Source organism: Arvicanthis niloticus, chromosome 26 (genome assembly GCF_011762505.2).
Source record: "Arvicanthis niloticus isolate mArvNil1 chromosome 26, mArvNil1.pat.X, whole genome shotgun sequence".
In the NCBI taxonomy this organism is placed as follows: domain Eukaryota; kingdom Metazoa; phylum Chordata; class Mammalia; order Rodentia; family Muridae; genus Arvicanthis; species Arvicanthis niloticus.
The window spans coordinates 8,307,059-8,321,504 of NC_133434.1; the positions used below are offsets into that span (position 1 = coordinate 8,307,059).

At 37.8% G+C, this 14,446-nt stretch overlaps 1 protein-coding gene across 1 annotated transcript; it reads left to right on the top strand.

Moving 5' to 3' along the window:
• Positions 1-1,422: 1,422 nt before the first annotated feature.
• Positions 1,423-2,346, top strand: LOC143438845 (olfactory receptor 8G3-like). The gene has a single exon (XM_076924525.1). The coding sequence runs from the start codon at positions 1,423-1,425 to the stop codon at positions 2,344-2,346; it is 924 nt and encodes a 307-aa protein (XP_076780640.1).
• Positions 2,347-14,446: the final 12,100 nt, after the last annotated feature.

Consider the following 14,446-nt stretch of genomic DNA (forward strand, 5'->3'; position numbering starts at 1 on the left):
CCAATAAGTTGCATATTTAGATACACATGTCTTGTGATATGTGGGTCTTTACTATGTTGACAAATTACTCTCTATTATTTTAGACATTCTTCAACTAACAGTAGTTATTGACTTCTTTTCTAAAATTATCTGGTTTCCATGTTCTTTCAAAATATCCCATTCTGGTTTGAAAGTAGTAGTACAGATGTTGCCTAAAGATGAAGACTATTGTTTTTTTTTTTTTTTCTGTCTTTTAGAATCTACATGTTTACTTTTCAAATTTAAGGTAAATATACAATAGTCATTTTGAAAAATTACGTTACATCATTAGCTTTAGTGGGTTGGAAAAAATCCAACTACCTTGTACAAATGATCTGGTAGTCCACCAGCCACCATCAACAACATGTTAGAAGGTACATATAAAGTCGATGATCACAGAATCTGACCAGGGAAAGGTCCATCTTGTGTTAGTCTTCAAAAACTCTTCTCATATGAGTAGTATTCTGAGGACCACTAATTCAATAATGAAATCCAGTTAGCCGGGGTCATCGTGGTCCATTGTTCTTTACCACTGTGGTGAAGTATATAACTAAATTATGCTATTGTGTTTCTCCCTAGAAACTACCCATGTGAGAACAACAACAACAAAAAACACAACTCCTCTGCTGTCAAGATATAAGTACAACATCTGTGGGGAAATTAGGCTCTGCCTTGCAGGGTGACAGGATTATATGCAGTATATGAGATTCACAGTGTGGCTGTTTCAATAGAGAAACAACTGTGTTAAGTCAGCCAGTTGGTCAGCTGGTAGAGTCAGAATTACTGTAAGGAAATATTATGGATCTCGTTACAAACAGAAATGAAGGGAAACATTTGTAATTCCTCTTGATTTTAAGTCTAATAAAAATGTAATTACTATGCATTATAAACAGTAACACACGCGGCAACATATATTACAGGGAATTTGACATGCAGAGAAAAAAATAAAATAAAATAAAAAACCCTGATAACCCTTTGTTTTTAAGCCAAATTTAAAGGACAGACCTCGCACTCATCCTAAAAGGTTATGATCACTATTAATGTCAAGATCCTAGATGCCAGCTTTTCTTCCTCTGATCACACAGTCATCTGGTGTCCCAAGAAAACAGGAGAAATAGTCTGCTTTAATGAGGGATGATGGTCTCTACAGAATACTTGAAGTATCTGTCTTGCTTCATCTCTTTGTCTCTCTGTCTCTCTGTCTCTCTGTCTCTCTCAAACACACAAACACACACACAAAGAGAGAGAGAGAAAGAGAGAGAGAGAGAGAGAGAGAGAGAGAGAGAGAGCAGATACAGACACCAACACTGAGACTGTGAGAGAGAGAGAATACAGATATGCAGAAAAATGTATTCATTTCTCTATTTTAAACTTAGAAGCTTTGGACAGCATAATGAGAAGATAATGGGGTCTGGAAACCATTCAATGGTAATTGAATTTATCTTGGCTGGATTCTCAACCAAACCGGAGCTGCAGCTGCCCCTGTTCCTCCTCTTCCTTGGAATCTACCTGCTCACAGTGCTGGGGAACCTGGGCATGATCACTCTGATCCTGCTCAGCTCCCACCTGCACACCCCCATGTACTTCTTCCTCAGCAGTCTGTCCTTCATTGACCTCTGCCATTCCACTGTCATCACCCCCAAAATGCTGGTGAACTTTGTGACAGAGAAGAATATCATCTCCTACCCTGAATGCATGACCCAGCTCTACTGCTTCCTTGTTTTTGCCATTGCAGAGTGTCACATGTTGGCTGTAATGGCATATGACCGCTATGTTGCCATCTGTAACCCTCTACTGTACAATGTTGTCATGTCCCATCATCTCTGCTTCTGGCTCACAGTGGGAGTTTACGCTTTGGGTATTATTGGATCATCAGTTCATACAGGCTTTATGTTAAGATTAAATTTTTGCAAGATCAATGTGATTAACCATTATTTTTGTGATCTTTTCCCACTCTTGGAGCTATCATGCTCTAGTATATACATCAATGAACTCTTGGTTCTTTTCCTGAGTGCATTAAATATCCTGACACCTGCCTTAACCATCCTTATGTCCTACATCTTCATCATAGCCAGCATCCTCCGTATTCGCTCCACTGAGGGCAGGTCCAAAGCCTTCAGCACCTGCAGTTCCCACATCTCTGCTGTCGCTATCTTCTATGGCTCTGCTGCATTCATGTACTTACAGCCATCATCAGTGAGTTCAATGGACCAAGGAAAAGTGTCCTCTGTGTTTTACACTACTGTTGTGCCCATGCTGAACCCCTTGATCTATAGCCTAAGGAATAAGGATGTCAAAGCTGCTGTAAAAAAAATTCTTAACAGATGAACATGGCAGACTCATGAATGGAGTTGTTGTCATAGAAGCACATATTTTTTTTTCTGTGTGTAAGTTAGCCCTACTTTGCTTACCTATATTCTCGTAACCTTTAGCTCTTACAGTGTGATCATAGTCAGAACTGTCCACAATCAGTTCACTGAGTTAATGCATCATCAAATGCATCAACCATATGCTGGTGGTTATGATCTCTGTTTGTTGTAGCAGTCATGTACCTAAGACTGTCATAAGTCAGCTTCAGGCACCAAGGGAACGTGTTGTCTGCATTTTATTCTATCCTTGTGTTCAGCTGAATTACCTGACCTGTGGTATTAAAAAGAAGTGCATCAGTGTTGCCTAAAAATAATATGATATTGTTATATCATATTACTAAAAAATAGTTAAAGAAAAGATTGATCTTGCAAACCTGTTAGTGATTATTATATTGTTTGAGTTATCAACTGCATATTGGGGCATATGTCAACACTGTCCCTCATTTTCATTATTTTGTCTTCCTGTGAATGTTCACGTCATTTGCTATGTGGGATTGTGGAACTTTGGGTTAACTGTTATCATTGAGGCATATATTAGACTAAATACTAAAATTACAAAGAACAGTTAATCCCAAATGCACTCATGTTGCCTATCTTTTTCTACCAACTGACATAAATTTAGGTGGATTCTCAACCATAATGAAAATTTCATTATCCGATTGAAAATACTAAAATCCTTTATTATAGGCAGTCAATGATAGTGCAAATCAGGATGAATAACAGCTTTGATTTCTACTGTGGCATCTTAATCAGAACTTTAAAATATGAGCTAGAGATATAATTACATGCTTTGATTGTATGAGTCGGCATATCCCCTGCTTTGCCCTTTGCTTTCCAGTGCTGTAGTTTCTGTTTGTTATCTAGCTGCACTGAAAGTTAATTGGTGAATGATGGTTCTGTCCAGCCACATCGTTCCATGTATGCCTCTAGGACATAAACTGCTTCCTGCCATTCTAAGTCCAATATTATTTCCATTTCTAAAAATTTGGACATTATTTTTTAAGATGAATGTCTAAAAACTCTATAAAATGTAATGTATGGTTAAACTCTATAAAGTATAATTTTGGAAAGTCCCTCATGGATCTTCTGCAAGATAATGGACACAGTCTTACTAATTATGTACAAAAGCATTAAAGGCTTAAGCCTGATCCCTTCTGTGATAATTCCTAATAAAAGAGTAACAATATCTAAATATTCCTCTATCAACAACCAAGAAGACCCAGAGACAATATGTATTTTTTAAATATTTCCCTTCATTTATTGTAGGGATGCAGAAAATAATATATAGTAGGTATATTTTATTGAGGGTTGAATTTAGTCCATATGATGAGGGGATTTACTAAGTTAGCTACGTAGTCCAGCAAATGCCATCTGTGTGCTGAAGAAGCAAAATCAAACAAACAAAAAAAACAGTACTTACAGAGAGCCTGGAAGTTCCCTAGAGAGTCACTGGCTCTACAGCAAAAGTTTTAATGAGCTGAAATCTGAAATGCTCTAATGATAGTAGCAGCAAGAGACATAATCAGAAAAGAAAGAATATCAGTTTCATGCTGCCTTCCTCTTTCAATTTTCATTACATCTGGACCAATCCCTTTGTATAGTGGCTCCCATTTTCACAAGGAGTCTTTTCTCTCCCTTCAGTTACTGACTCTCATGTAAATCATTGGTGAGAGTACCCCACATACACACCCAGCAGCATGCCTAATATTCCTAGACCTCTCTTAATACAGTTAACTTGAAAAAAAACTAACCATTGCAGCTTAGTAAAATTACATTGACTATTTGTCAGATAGTGCAACCTATGTCATCTGTATGTTCATTTAGAGCCTTCTCAACATAAGAACTGTCAGCCCATAGCTATACAAGACTGTCTCTGGAAGCTCTCAAATTATCTTTATTGTATAGATACAAGCAGTTCAGTAGATATAATATGACTTGAAAAACTTCTTTTCATATTTTAAAGGTCACTGTTATTTTCACTCTGAATCTTATTAAAATGCATCTTGAAATCTTGTGACTCTGTTGCTACTTCTCAGCTATCAATTTGAATCCATGAACAGTCACTATCATTAATGAACTCTCATGATGAAGTTTCTTTAGGCGTTCCCTCATAAAAGTAATTAAAATAACAAATTTAACTGTCATTACATTTATTTATTTTGGGTGGTGGTCACATGTGTCTCATCCAGCAGGGCATTAAACAGGGGCCTAGGGAGGTCACCTGAAAGAGAGAATGAGGGAACAGGCAGACACAAAGAATGATGGCTTGTCTATAGGCTGATCAAACCACAACTTTACTTTTTCACACAGAGGTTATATACACAAAAAGGCAGGATCTGGGGAAGGGAATGACGCAGGAGCACAGATGTTCAGGGGGAGTACAGATATCTTCCAGAACAGAGTATCAGCTGGGTGATGGTTCAGGTCACTATCACTATGATTCACTTGTCTTTATCTAAGTTGGTATTATCCACCAAGGCTACCCAAGGTCTATGACTATCCACAAGATCTATGACTACTTGTTCTTATGCAGGCTGGTAAATTTCCACCAAAGCTGCCTGTTTACAAGATCTTATAGCTATCTGTTTCAGTGTTTTTCCACAGAGACCTAAGACTTTGTGTTAGCAAGCTGACTTAGGCCTATGGCTGATTTTAGGCTTTCAGTGTATAAGCAAGGCTGCCCCTGACACACATGTGTACCACGATGATCATATCTGGTACCCACGAAGATCAGAATTCCCTATTAGTAAAGTTACTGATGGCTGTAGCTGCCATGTGGATTCTGGGAACTGAACCCAGATCCTTTGGGGAAAAAATAGTGGATGCTTTTAATCATTGAGCCATTTCTCTGGCATTTGAAATGTCTATTTAACTATTTAAACCATTAGATGAGTTTTTCTATATTATTGAAAACTGTCAATTTTCTTGTACCTCACTGGTACAAATCGGCATAATTATGCTCCAATTGTATTTTGAGAGAAAAGTTTCATTTTAACAGGAAGGGTGATATGTAGGAGGAGCTAAGGTGGGAGGAGTACTGAGAGGAAGACAAGGAGTAAGAAGAGGAGGAGAAGAAGGAGAGGAGAAGCTAGGTGATGAAAGAGAGAAAGAGGGGGGAGACAGGGAGGCAGATGTTCATGTATCTCCACCAGTCAAAGATAGTTGATATATCTAGGTTGGGTAGTGGGTTACACCTCTGATTGAACAATACCAAACTTATAAAGCCTATGATTAACATTTTTTAAAAAATGTATAAATGCAAAAAGGAAAAGGGGCCATGGGATAGGGGTTTCTAAGGGGGGGAATGGGGAAAGGGGATGGCATCTGAAGTGTAAATAAAATATCTAATAAAAATGGCAAACAAAGAAAATTGTCAATTTTATTTCCCCTTCTGAGTGAGAGCCAAGTATCTTCCCTTAGGCTCTCATTACTTAGTTTCTTTCTGTCTGTGGATTGTATGTAGAGTGCTTATTCTATACCTGTGTACCTTTCTGGGTCTGGGTTACCTCACTCAAAAAAGATATTTTCTCGTTACATCCCTTTGCCTACAGATCTCATGATGTCTTTGTTTTTAACGTCTGGATAGTATTCAATTGTGTAGACGTGTTACATTTTCTTTATTCATTCTTCACTTGAGGAACATCTAGGTTGTGTCCAGTTTCTGGCTATTACAAATAAAGCCATTGGTTGGCTGAACATAGTTGAACAAGTGTCCTTGTGGTAAAGTGACTTCAAAGGTGAATGGAGGGAACTAGGTGGGAGAGGGGGTGAGGAGGGAAACCCAAATGAGGATTAGGTATAGGGAGAGGAGGGGTGGAATAGAGTTGTGTGAGAATAGAAATCAGTGTGGGGTGTCTCTGGAACTAGCTGAAGACCTGGGACAGGAGAAGCTTCCAGGAGTCTATAGGGTGACACTAGCAGCAGGAGATATGGAGACTAAAGTGACCACCTCCTTTAGGGAGGTGGGACTTCTAGTGTGTGTGTTGGGAAAGTAAACATACCCACAAAAACTTTGACCAAAAATTTCTCCTGCCTACAAGATGTGCAAGGATAAAGAGGAGGCAGGGATTGAGAGAACAGCCAACCAATGACTGGCCCAACTTAAAACCCATCCCATGTGAGAGAGCCAACCCCAACACTATTAATGATATTCTGCTATGCTAATAGACATGAGCCTAGCATTACTTTCTCCTGAGAGCCTTCATCCAGCAGCAGATAGAAACAGATGCAGAGACCCACAGTCAAACATCAGTCAGAGCCTAAGGAATCTTGTGAATGAATGGGAAATAGGATTGAGTGAGTAGGAAGGGTCAAGAACAGCACAAGACCTACAGAATCAAATAATCTGGGACCATGAAGGCTCACAAAAACTGAACTACCAACTAAAAAGCATGCATGGGCTGGGTGTAGGCCAACTACATATTTGTAGCAGATATGCAACTGGTCTTCATGTTAATCCTCTACCAGTTGGAGCATGGGCTGCCTCTGTGGCCTGCCATTGAGTCTCCTTCTCCTAACTGGACTGCCTGGTTGCGCCCCAGTGGGAAAAGATGCACGTAGTCCTGTTGAGACTTGAACCCAAGGGGCTTTTCCTCTTCTCTGAGGTGAATGAGAGGGAATAACGGGGAGGAGAGATTTGTAAGGGTGGAACCGGGAGGAAAGAGGAAAGAGGACAGTGATGGGGACAAAGTGAGTAAATAAATTAACAAAAAGGAAATACGAAAATTGCTTCTTCTCTCATTTAATATAGTCCATCCATAGTTTTCCTTTCCTCCACTCCTCCCAGTTGGTCCTCCCTGCCTTCCCTCTCCCCCCAGATCCGTTCTTCCTTCACTTCCTCTTCCAAAAAGAGCTGGCCTCTGAGAGATGACGGCCAAATGAAACAAAACAAGAAAACAATACAATTCTAAAAATCTCATATTCAGGCTGTACAAGACAACACAACAGGAAGAAAAGAGACCAAAGAGCAGCAGAAATCACCCATTCCCACTGGACACTAAGCTTAAGTGGAAACTTATGGTTTCTTCGGAAAGTCAGTTGTGTCAACAGATGGTGTTTTGCTGGGGCAGACAAGTGAAGGAGTGCTTTCCTGAAGCCCACACAGGTGAAAGCAGACACATGAAGGACCGTTTCACTGAAGTGGACACAGGTGGAAGGATATTTTCTCCACTAAAGAGTTATACCTTTTGTTACACGTGAAGCTTAATTTTCCTAAATTATGAACTAGGATCATGCGGAATGCGCGGATGTATTAAACATGAAAACAATCTAGAATGTTCAAAGTGGCTGTAATCTCCTGTTACTAACATTCGGGTTCCAAATAAAACATTCCCTTTTCATTGATTATTAGAAAATTGATTATTGTTTTATTTCATTTCATTGTGTAACCTAGCCATTTATATCTATTAGGCCTCTCAGTCTCTCTACAGAACAATGATGAGTCATGCAGACAGAATTATACAAGTTCCTGTAGCAAAGTGGTTTATGTAATCAGTGCATTGGCCTTCCGGTTACAGACCTGTCTCCCATAGAGCTCGGCTGAGTCAACTGATGGATATCGTCTTCTAGTGTCCTAACGATGCTGTCATTTTACAAACTGGCATTCTGCTTCTGTGAATCAGCTTAACAGGCTGGGCTGCTGTCAAGTCTGTTCCCAACAGAACAAGTTCCTGTCTGTGCTGACAGGATGAGCATTCTGAAGCTGTAGCATGGGATCAGAGCCTAGCCTGTCACTAACAGGGTCTTGAACTCATGCTCACAGCCTTTGGAATAATCTCCCAGACCTCTCCTAAAAAGGACTAACCTAGCTATGGTATAGTCCCACCCCAAAATTACCCTGATAGAGTTTGGAGAAACAAAGGCCGCACTGTCTATGGTGACATGGTTTCCAATGCAAGTCTTTCAAATCCAGGTCCTAGGTCCTTTTGTTTCTGACTTTTCACTAAAGTAAATCAACAGGAAGCCAAGATTTCAGAGGAGAAAATTCAGGTGAGTTTTCCTGCAGCTTTGGGAACTCTCACTTTATATTTTATTTCCTAGTATGCATGCAATTTTCAGTATAAAATCACTGCTCTTTCACCATTACACTTGTTTGTCTTGCTTTCTGCTGTTGTTCTTTTCTTTAAGGCAGGGTCCTCCTATTTAGGCCACAATGGTTTGAACTCGAAACAGTAGGACTTTGGCCTCAGAATACGGTAATTTACAGCTGTAACCTACCATCCTACTAGTCCAAAAATACATAAAAAAGTATTTTTGTTTGGTTCGTTTTTATTGATGTGCGTGTGTGCTTGCATGTTTGTGTGCATGAGTATGTGTGCATGTTTGTGTGTGCGTGTGTGTGTGTGTGTGTGTGTGTGTGTGTGTGTGTGTGAGGGCGTGTGCATGTGTGCGTGTGTGTACACTCATTGCTTTTAGAAATCAGTTCTCTCCTACTGTATGGAGGAAGGATCTCTCTTGATGCTTTACTTCTGGGCTACATACTCCAGGTTAGCTGTACATGGACTTCCAGGCAATTATACTCCCTCTCCCTCCCATTTTACCAACATAGGAATGGTGAACAATAGATGCAGGTTGTCACCTGCAAGACTTCCACTGGAGAGAATTAATTTCCCTTTGAAAGCATTTGTCAATTGGAGGCAGATTCTGAATTAGGGGTGAGGGTTCGTGTCTAGTTCCCCTCCACACGTGGCTTAGACGTGTACAGGCTCTGTGTTTCCTTTTATGTGTACATCTTTATTCTTAATTAGTTTTTCATAGAATATATTTTTATCATGTTTTTCTCCTTCTCCAACTCTTTGTAGAACCTGCCAGAAAGCTTTCCCAAACCGATATGGAGTTGTGCTGGGCCCACCATTTGAGAACTTCTATATAGTTTCCTTTCCAGCTATGTTGAAAGATCGTCTATGTTTAGGGAAGACTAATATTTGGCAGTAAGTCTGGAGGCATGCTTCCTTATCTCCCAATTTAATAACACTGCTTAAGCTATAATGATAACAGTAATGATGATAGCTCTAACTTCCACCATCAGAGCCCTGTAACCTGGCTGTAGTATCCTGAGCATCACACTACGCTGAGGAACGTAAATTGTTCTGGTTGCTTATTGGCTACTAGAAGTCCTATTATCTGTATGCGTTGGATGTTTCCTTCATTTGCCTTGATACTACGACAATGCTTTCTCTTCCTTTACTCATTTGTGGGAGTCTTTATAATTCTAAATAGTGATTCTTCATATGTATATAAGGCTCAACTGTTTCCCAGCTGATGGCTTGCTTTTTATGCATGATGGATTTTCTTGCATAGATTCCTATATAGCTATTACTTTACCTATCTTCTTTAAAAATCATTCTTTTTGAGGTCATTATGGTCCTTGCCATTTAATTTTTATATTGTAATCATTATAGTCACTATAAACAGCAGTGGGAACAGGATTAATGGTATAGTTCAGTGAGTTTGGGTAACTATATTTATTTAAGAACTTAACAGGCCTATCCATCACAGAGCAGAGGGGCAAGTTTGCTTCATTTACCAAGTCTAACTCAAAGAGAGTTTGGTGCTATTCATGAGCAAAAATTTCTTTTTACGTTTCAACTATTTTAATGAAAAAGTAAAATGAACATTAAATTCAAATTTCAATGTTCACAAATAGAATTTTACACACTACAACCCCACACCTTCATTACAATACCATTTTAAGCTGTTGTCTCTAATTGTTGACAGTTGACTGACTCCAGCAGAGACCTTGTGATCTATTCAAACTAGTATATTGTCTACGTGGTTCTTTATAGAACAATGTGAGCCAATTCCTGATATACACCTTAGGAAGTTTTTCTGTATTTTTTTTTCTCTAACTATGTATGTATATTTTATCCACAGAGACAAACATTGTGAATATTGTTTTAATAAACAGTCATTCTTGAAATAAGTTACATCAGATTGAATGTGCAGATGGTTCTTTTGATAAGCCCAGACCTTAATAAGATTTTCAAAGTGGAAAATGCCATGTTGAAAATGAATTTAATATCCCTATATTAAAGAATGGCAATAGCTAACCTGGCATATCTTACACATGCTCTGATATTTTGAATTAATTTGTACTGGATGGAAAATCATCTAACACCAAGATTATTTTATATTAAAGCATTAAACATATCAAGAAAGTGATTGCATTCTACCATAGCACTGGTAGAGTGTCCATTGTTTGCACTTGAGATCATGTGGCTGGCTGGGAGCTCCAGCTAGCTGCTGCTGCCTAGCAACAGAAAGAATGTTGTAACATTATTAGCGGAAGAGGATGTAAAATTCAATATTTGAAATAAAATTTCTAGTAAATGAACATTACCTTTGAACCATCAAAACGTCAAAATGTTTTAAGTCAAATCATCAGAGAACCTCTCTTATGTGTGTGGTTCATTTGGCTGACAAGAAGGTCAAGGGCATATATTATCTGCTGTGGGTTATTTTCTTTTCTGTTTTCTATTACAAATGCAATCACAGCAGACAAGTTTGTACTTTTTTATTTGCATGGGACCTAAAGCATTTTATACTCTGATGCATAATTCTCAAGAGAGAATTATAAGATCTCTGTTTTCTTGCTGAATGAATTATGTTATCTCCTTGTGATTAAAAATAGCCATTTTTCATGACTACTGATGCTGAGAATAGATTGTTTTGTTAATCCCTATATACGCTTAATTTTAAAAAATATTCTATTTCTATTTTGTTGTCTCTCTATAGTGCATTGTATTAATTACAAAAATGGCATGGGTCATTTACTAGATATCTTTGTTCTGTGTTTGTGTGTGCATATTCTATTTTTTCAGCCATATCATTTTGTGTTTTAAAGATGATGTCTTTTTGATGATTAGACGTGTTAAATCTTAATATATGTTATGCTCACCATTTTCCTTGTATTCTGCTTAATAAAACTTTGCCTTCCTCCAAGACACAGTAATAGTCCCTCTTAATTTTTCAGTAATTGACTTCAAGTAGAGAGGGAGACAGACAGACAGACAGACAGACAGACAGACAGAGAATGTGTTGTAAGAGAGTGGGATCAAGTTCTGTTCCAAGGATTGAAATGTCACTTCACACTATGAACATGTTGAACTTCCCCACTTATATATGTCCTTTAATTTTTGTCAAGGATGTTCTAGAATTTTCAGTGAAGAGGTTTTATCTATATATTTATTAGAATTTATTTCTAGGTATTCTGTGGTTTTGATGCTGAATTGATTTCTTTTTGCATTTTTTGTGGTAACGTATTTAAGAAAAACAATTTAAGGGAGAAAAGATTTTTTTCTATCTCACAGTTCAAAGAACAATCATTGTAGGCAAGTCAAGGCAGCAGAAGCCTAAAGGAGCTGATCACACAGTATTCCTCATCGGAAAAAGAGTAACAGGGTAATGCATGCTTTCATCCACTCAATTTCTTCATTATAAACTGCTGGGAACCCCCAACTCAGAGAGAGGGTCAGGCTACAGATAAGATGATATAACTAAGATAATCCCCACAAGCATGCCCCAAAACCCATTTTTTTAAGATATTTCTAGATTCTATCAAGTTGGCAGGTGTCATTAGCCTTCACAGATGCTATTGTATTGTGCTTTATTGTATTTCCTATACAGTTTTGTTGCATATTGATAATTTAGCTCAACCATTGGGAAATTCATGAGTTAAATTAAGTAGATTTGGGGGAGATGGCTTTCAGTGTTTCATGTGATTATAAAATAGGTAAATACGTGTGCTTATCTTCCCTTATTCTTCATCATCTGAAAATCCTTAATATCATATGGAATATGATTAGAAAAGTATATGGTTGCTTTGATGTACTCGTAAAATACCCTCAATGTTTCATTATTAAGTGTCATGCCAGTAGCTGGTATATTTATCCTTCCTTTAATCGAAAAACATCCATTCTTTATTTAAAGTGTGGGTCATAAATGGGGGGCAGGAGTTTGGTTACTCCTTGGACTAGGTCTGTTAACACTATTATATATTTTTACCTTTTTAGTCTGTTAATATCAGTATCTTAAATATTTACAAACATTAAATTGAACTTTCAATACCAACATACATCTTATATCATAATGGCATACAGTATATTTTGAGTATTGAAGAATCTGCTGATATTTTGTTTAAAGTTTTCGCTTTTAAATTCATAAACAACATCAACCTGCAATGATTGTTTCAGCAATATCCTTGTCTGTTTCTCATCCTGATTATACACTCTCTACTGTTCCTTAATTCTCTCTCTTTAAATAGTTATCTTGATATTTGGCATTGCTGCTTCTTTTAATGATTAAAGGAAGATATAAAGCCAGTTATGGTAGGATATTATTTTAATTTTTATCTGCATTCCAAATTATTTATGGGAATAAAGCTATAAATTCCCACTGAATCACTATGTTTTGTTTAAGTCTCATTATGGGAATGCTCAATCTTCACATTAACAGCATAGTTACTAGAAGTTTAAAACTTTCTAAAATCTGAAATTTCTCCTCACTTTGACTGGTTTACACAGAACAGAGTGCTTACAGAATGGGAAGTACATAGAAAGAACAACAATATCAACCAGCCAGACCCACTCCAGAGCTCCCAGGGACTTAACCACCAACTAAAGAATACACATGGAGGGACCCATCGCTCCAGCTGCACATGTAGCAGAGAATGGCTTTATCTGGCATCATGGGAGGAGAGGCCCTTGGTCCTGTGGAGGCTCAATGCCCCAACATAGGGGAATGCTAGTTAGGTGAGGTGGGAGTGACTGGGTGAGGGAGCACCCTCATAGAAGAGGGGAGGAGCAGCATGGCATATGGTGTTTGTGGGTGGGAAACTGGGGAGAAAGATAACATTTAAAATGTAAATAAATAAAATGACCAATAAAAATATTCTCTAGTTTTCTCTATGCTGTGCAAATGTCAGACATGTCTCATTTGTAAGTATATATTTGTGGGGCACCATAAGGAGGCAGTTTAAGTGGGGAAGAAAGAGAAAATTCTGTATTCAATCATTTGAGTATTGCACCGATAAATCTAGTAAAATATATGGAAGACATTCAGATACAAAAGTACAATACTTTGTGTTTCTGTATCATTATTTACAGGGGTAAAACATCAGCCTAATTTGCTCATAAATCCATTCAAACTTCTAGCAGGCATTTTAGAAAATTCAGTATTAGAAAAAGAAAACAGAATTTTTTCTTTTGAAAATTCAAAATTCCAAAAAAAGGGAAAGATGCTAAAGAGTTGGGCAAATGACTCATCAGAGAAAATCTTTGCATGAGAAGATTCACAAGCATGAGGACCAGGGTTAGAGATGCTCAGAGCAACCTCATAAAATCCAAGTGAACCTAGTGGCCATCTTGTAAGAGCGGCTTCCTAGAAATGGGGACAGAAATCCAGAGTAGGCTGGCTAGCTAGACTAGCAAGCTCAAAGTTCAGCCAGACACTCTGCCTCAGTATAAAAAGTGTACAGTACTGGAAGAAGATATTGAACTTCAACCATAAGCTGCCATGACATGGGATACATATGTATGTTCATCTATAGACATACATTCATATACACATATGTTAAACCATGTACACAGATACACTTCATACAAGACATATAAAAATGAGCTGAATAAAAGGTATTAAGTAATTCAAAACTTATAAAGATAATGCCATATCAGAATCAAGATAAACAAAAATAGATCCACATAGTGGTGTCAAATTTACATCAGTAAAGGTTTTAGTCAAGTCCATCTGATGACACTATACATGCAGGATCATGTGTGAATCTCAACATAATTATGTTGGACAGAGAAGCCAAGAAAAAGTTATATGCTAAATTACCATAAAATACTTGAAAATTCACATTTTCCAAGACAAAAATGGATTCCATATTGCTTAGGAATGCAGTGGTGAAGATAGTTGATAGACAAGATTGCAAAAACATTTGATGAACATCAGTGACGGGGAGACATGTTTGTTTTGTAATTTGGAAAATGACTTCATGGACAAAAATGTAAGTCATAATTGTCTAGTAAGTACTCCAAATGTAATATTTGTTGGTTAACAGT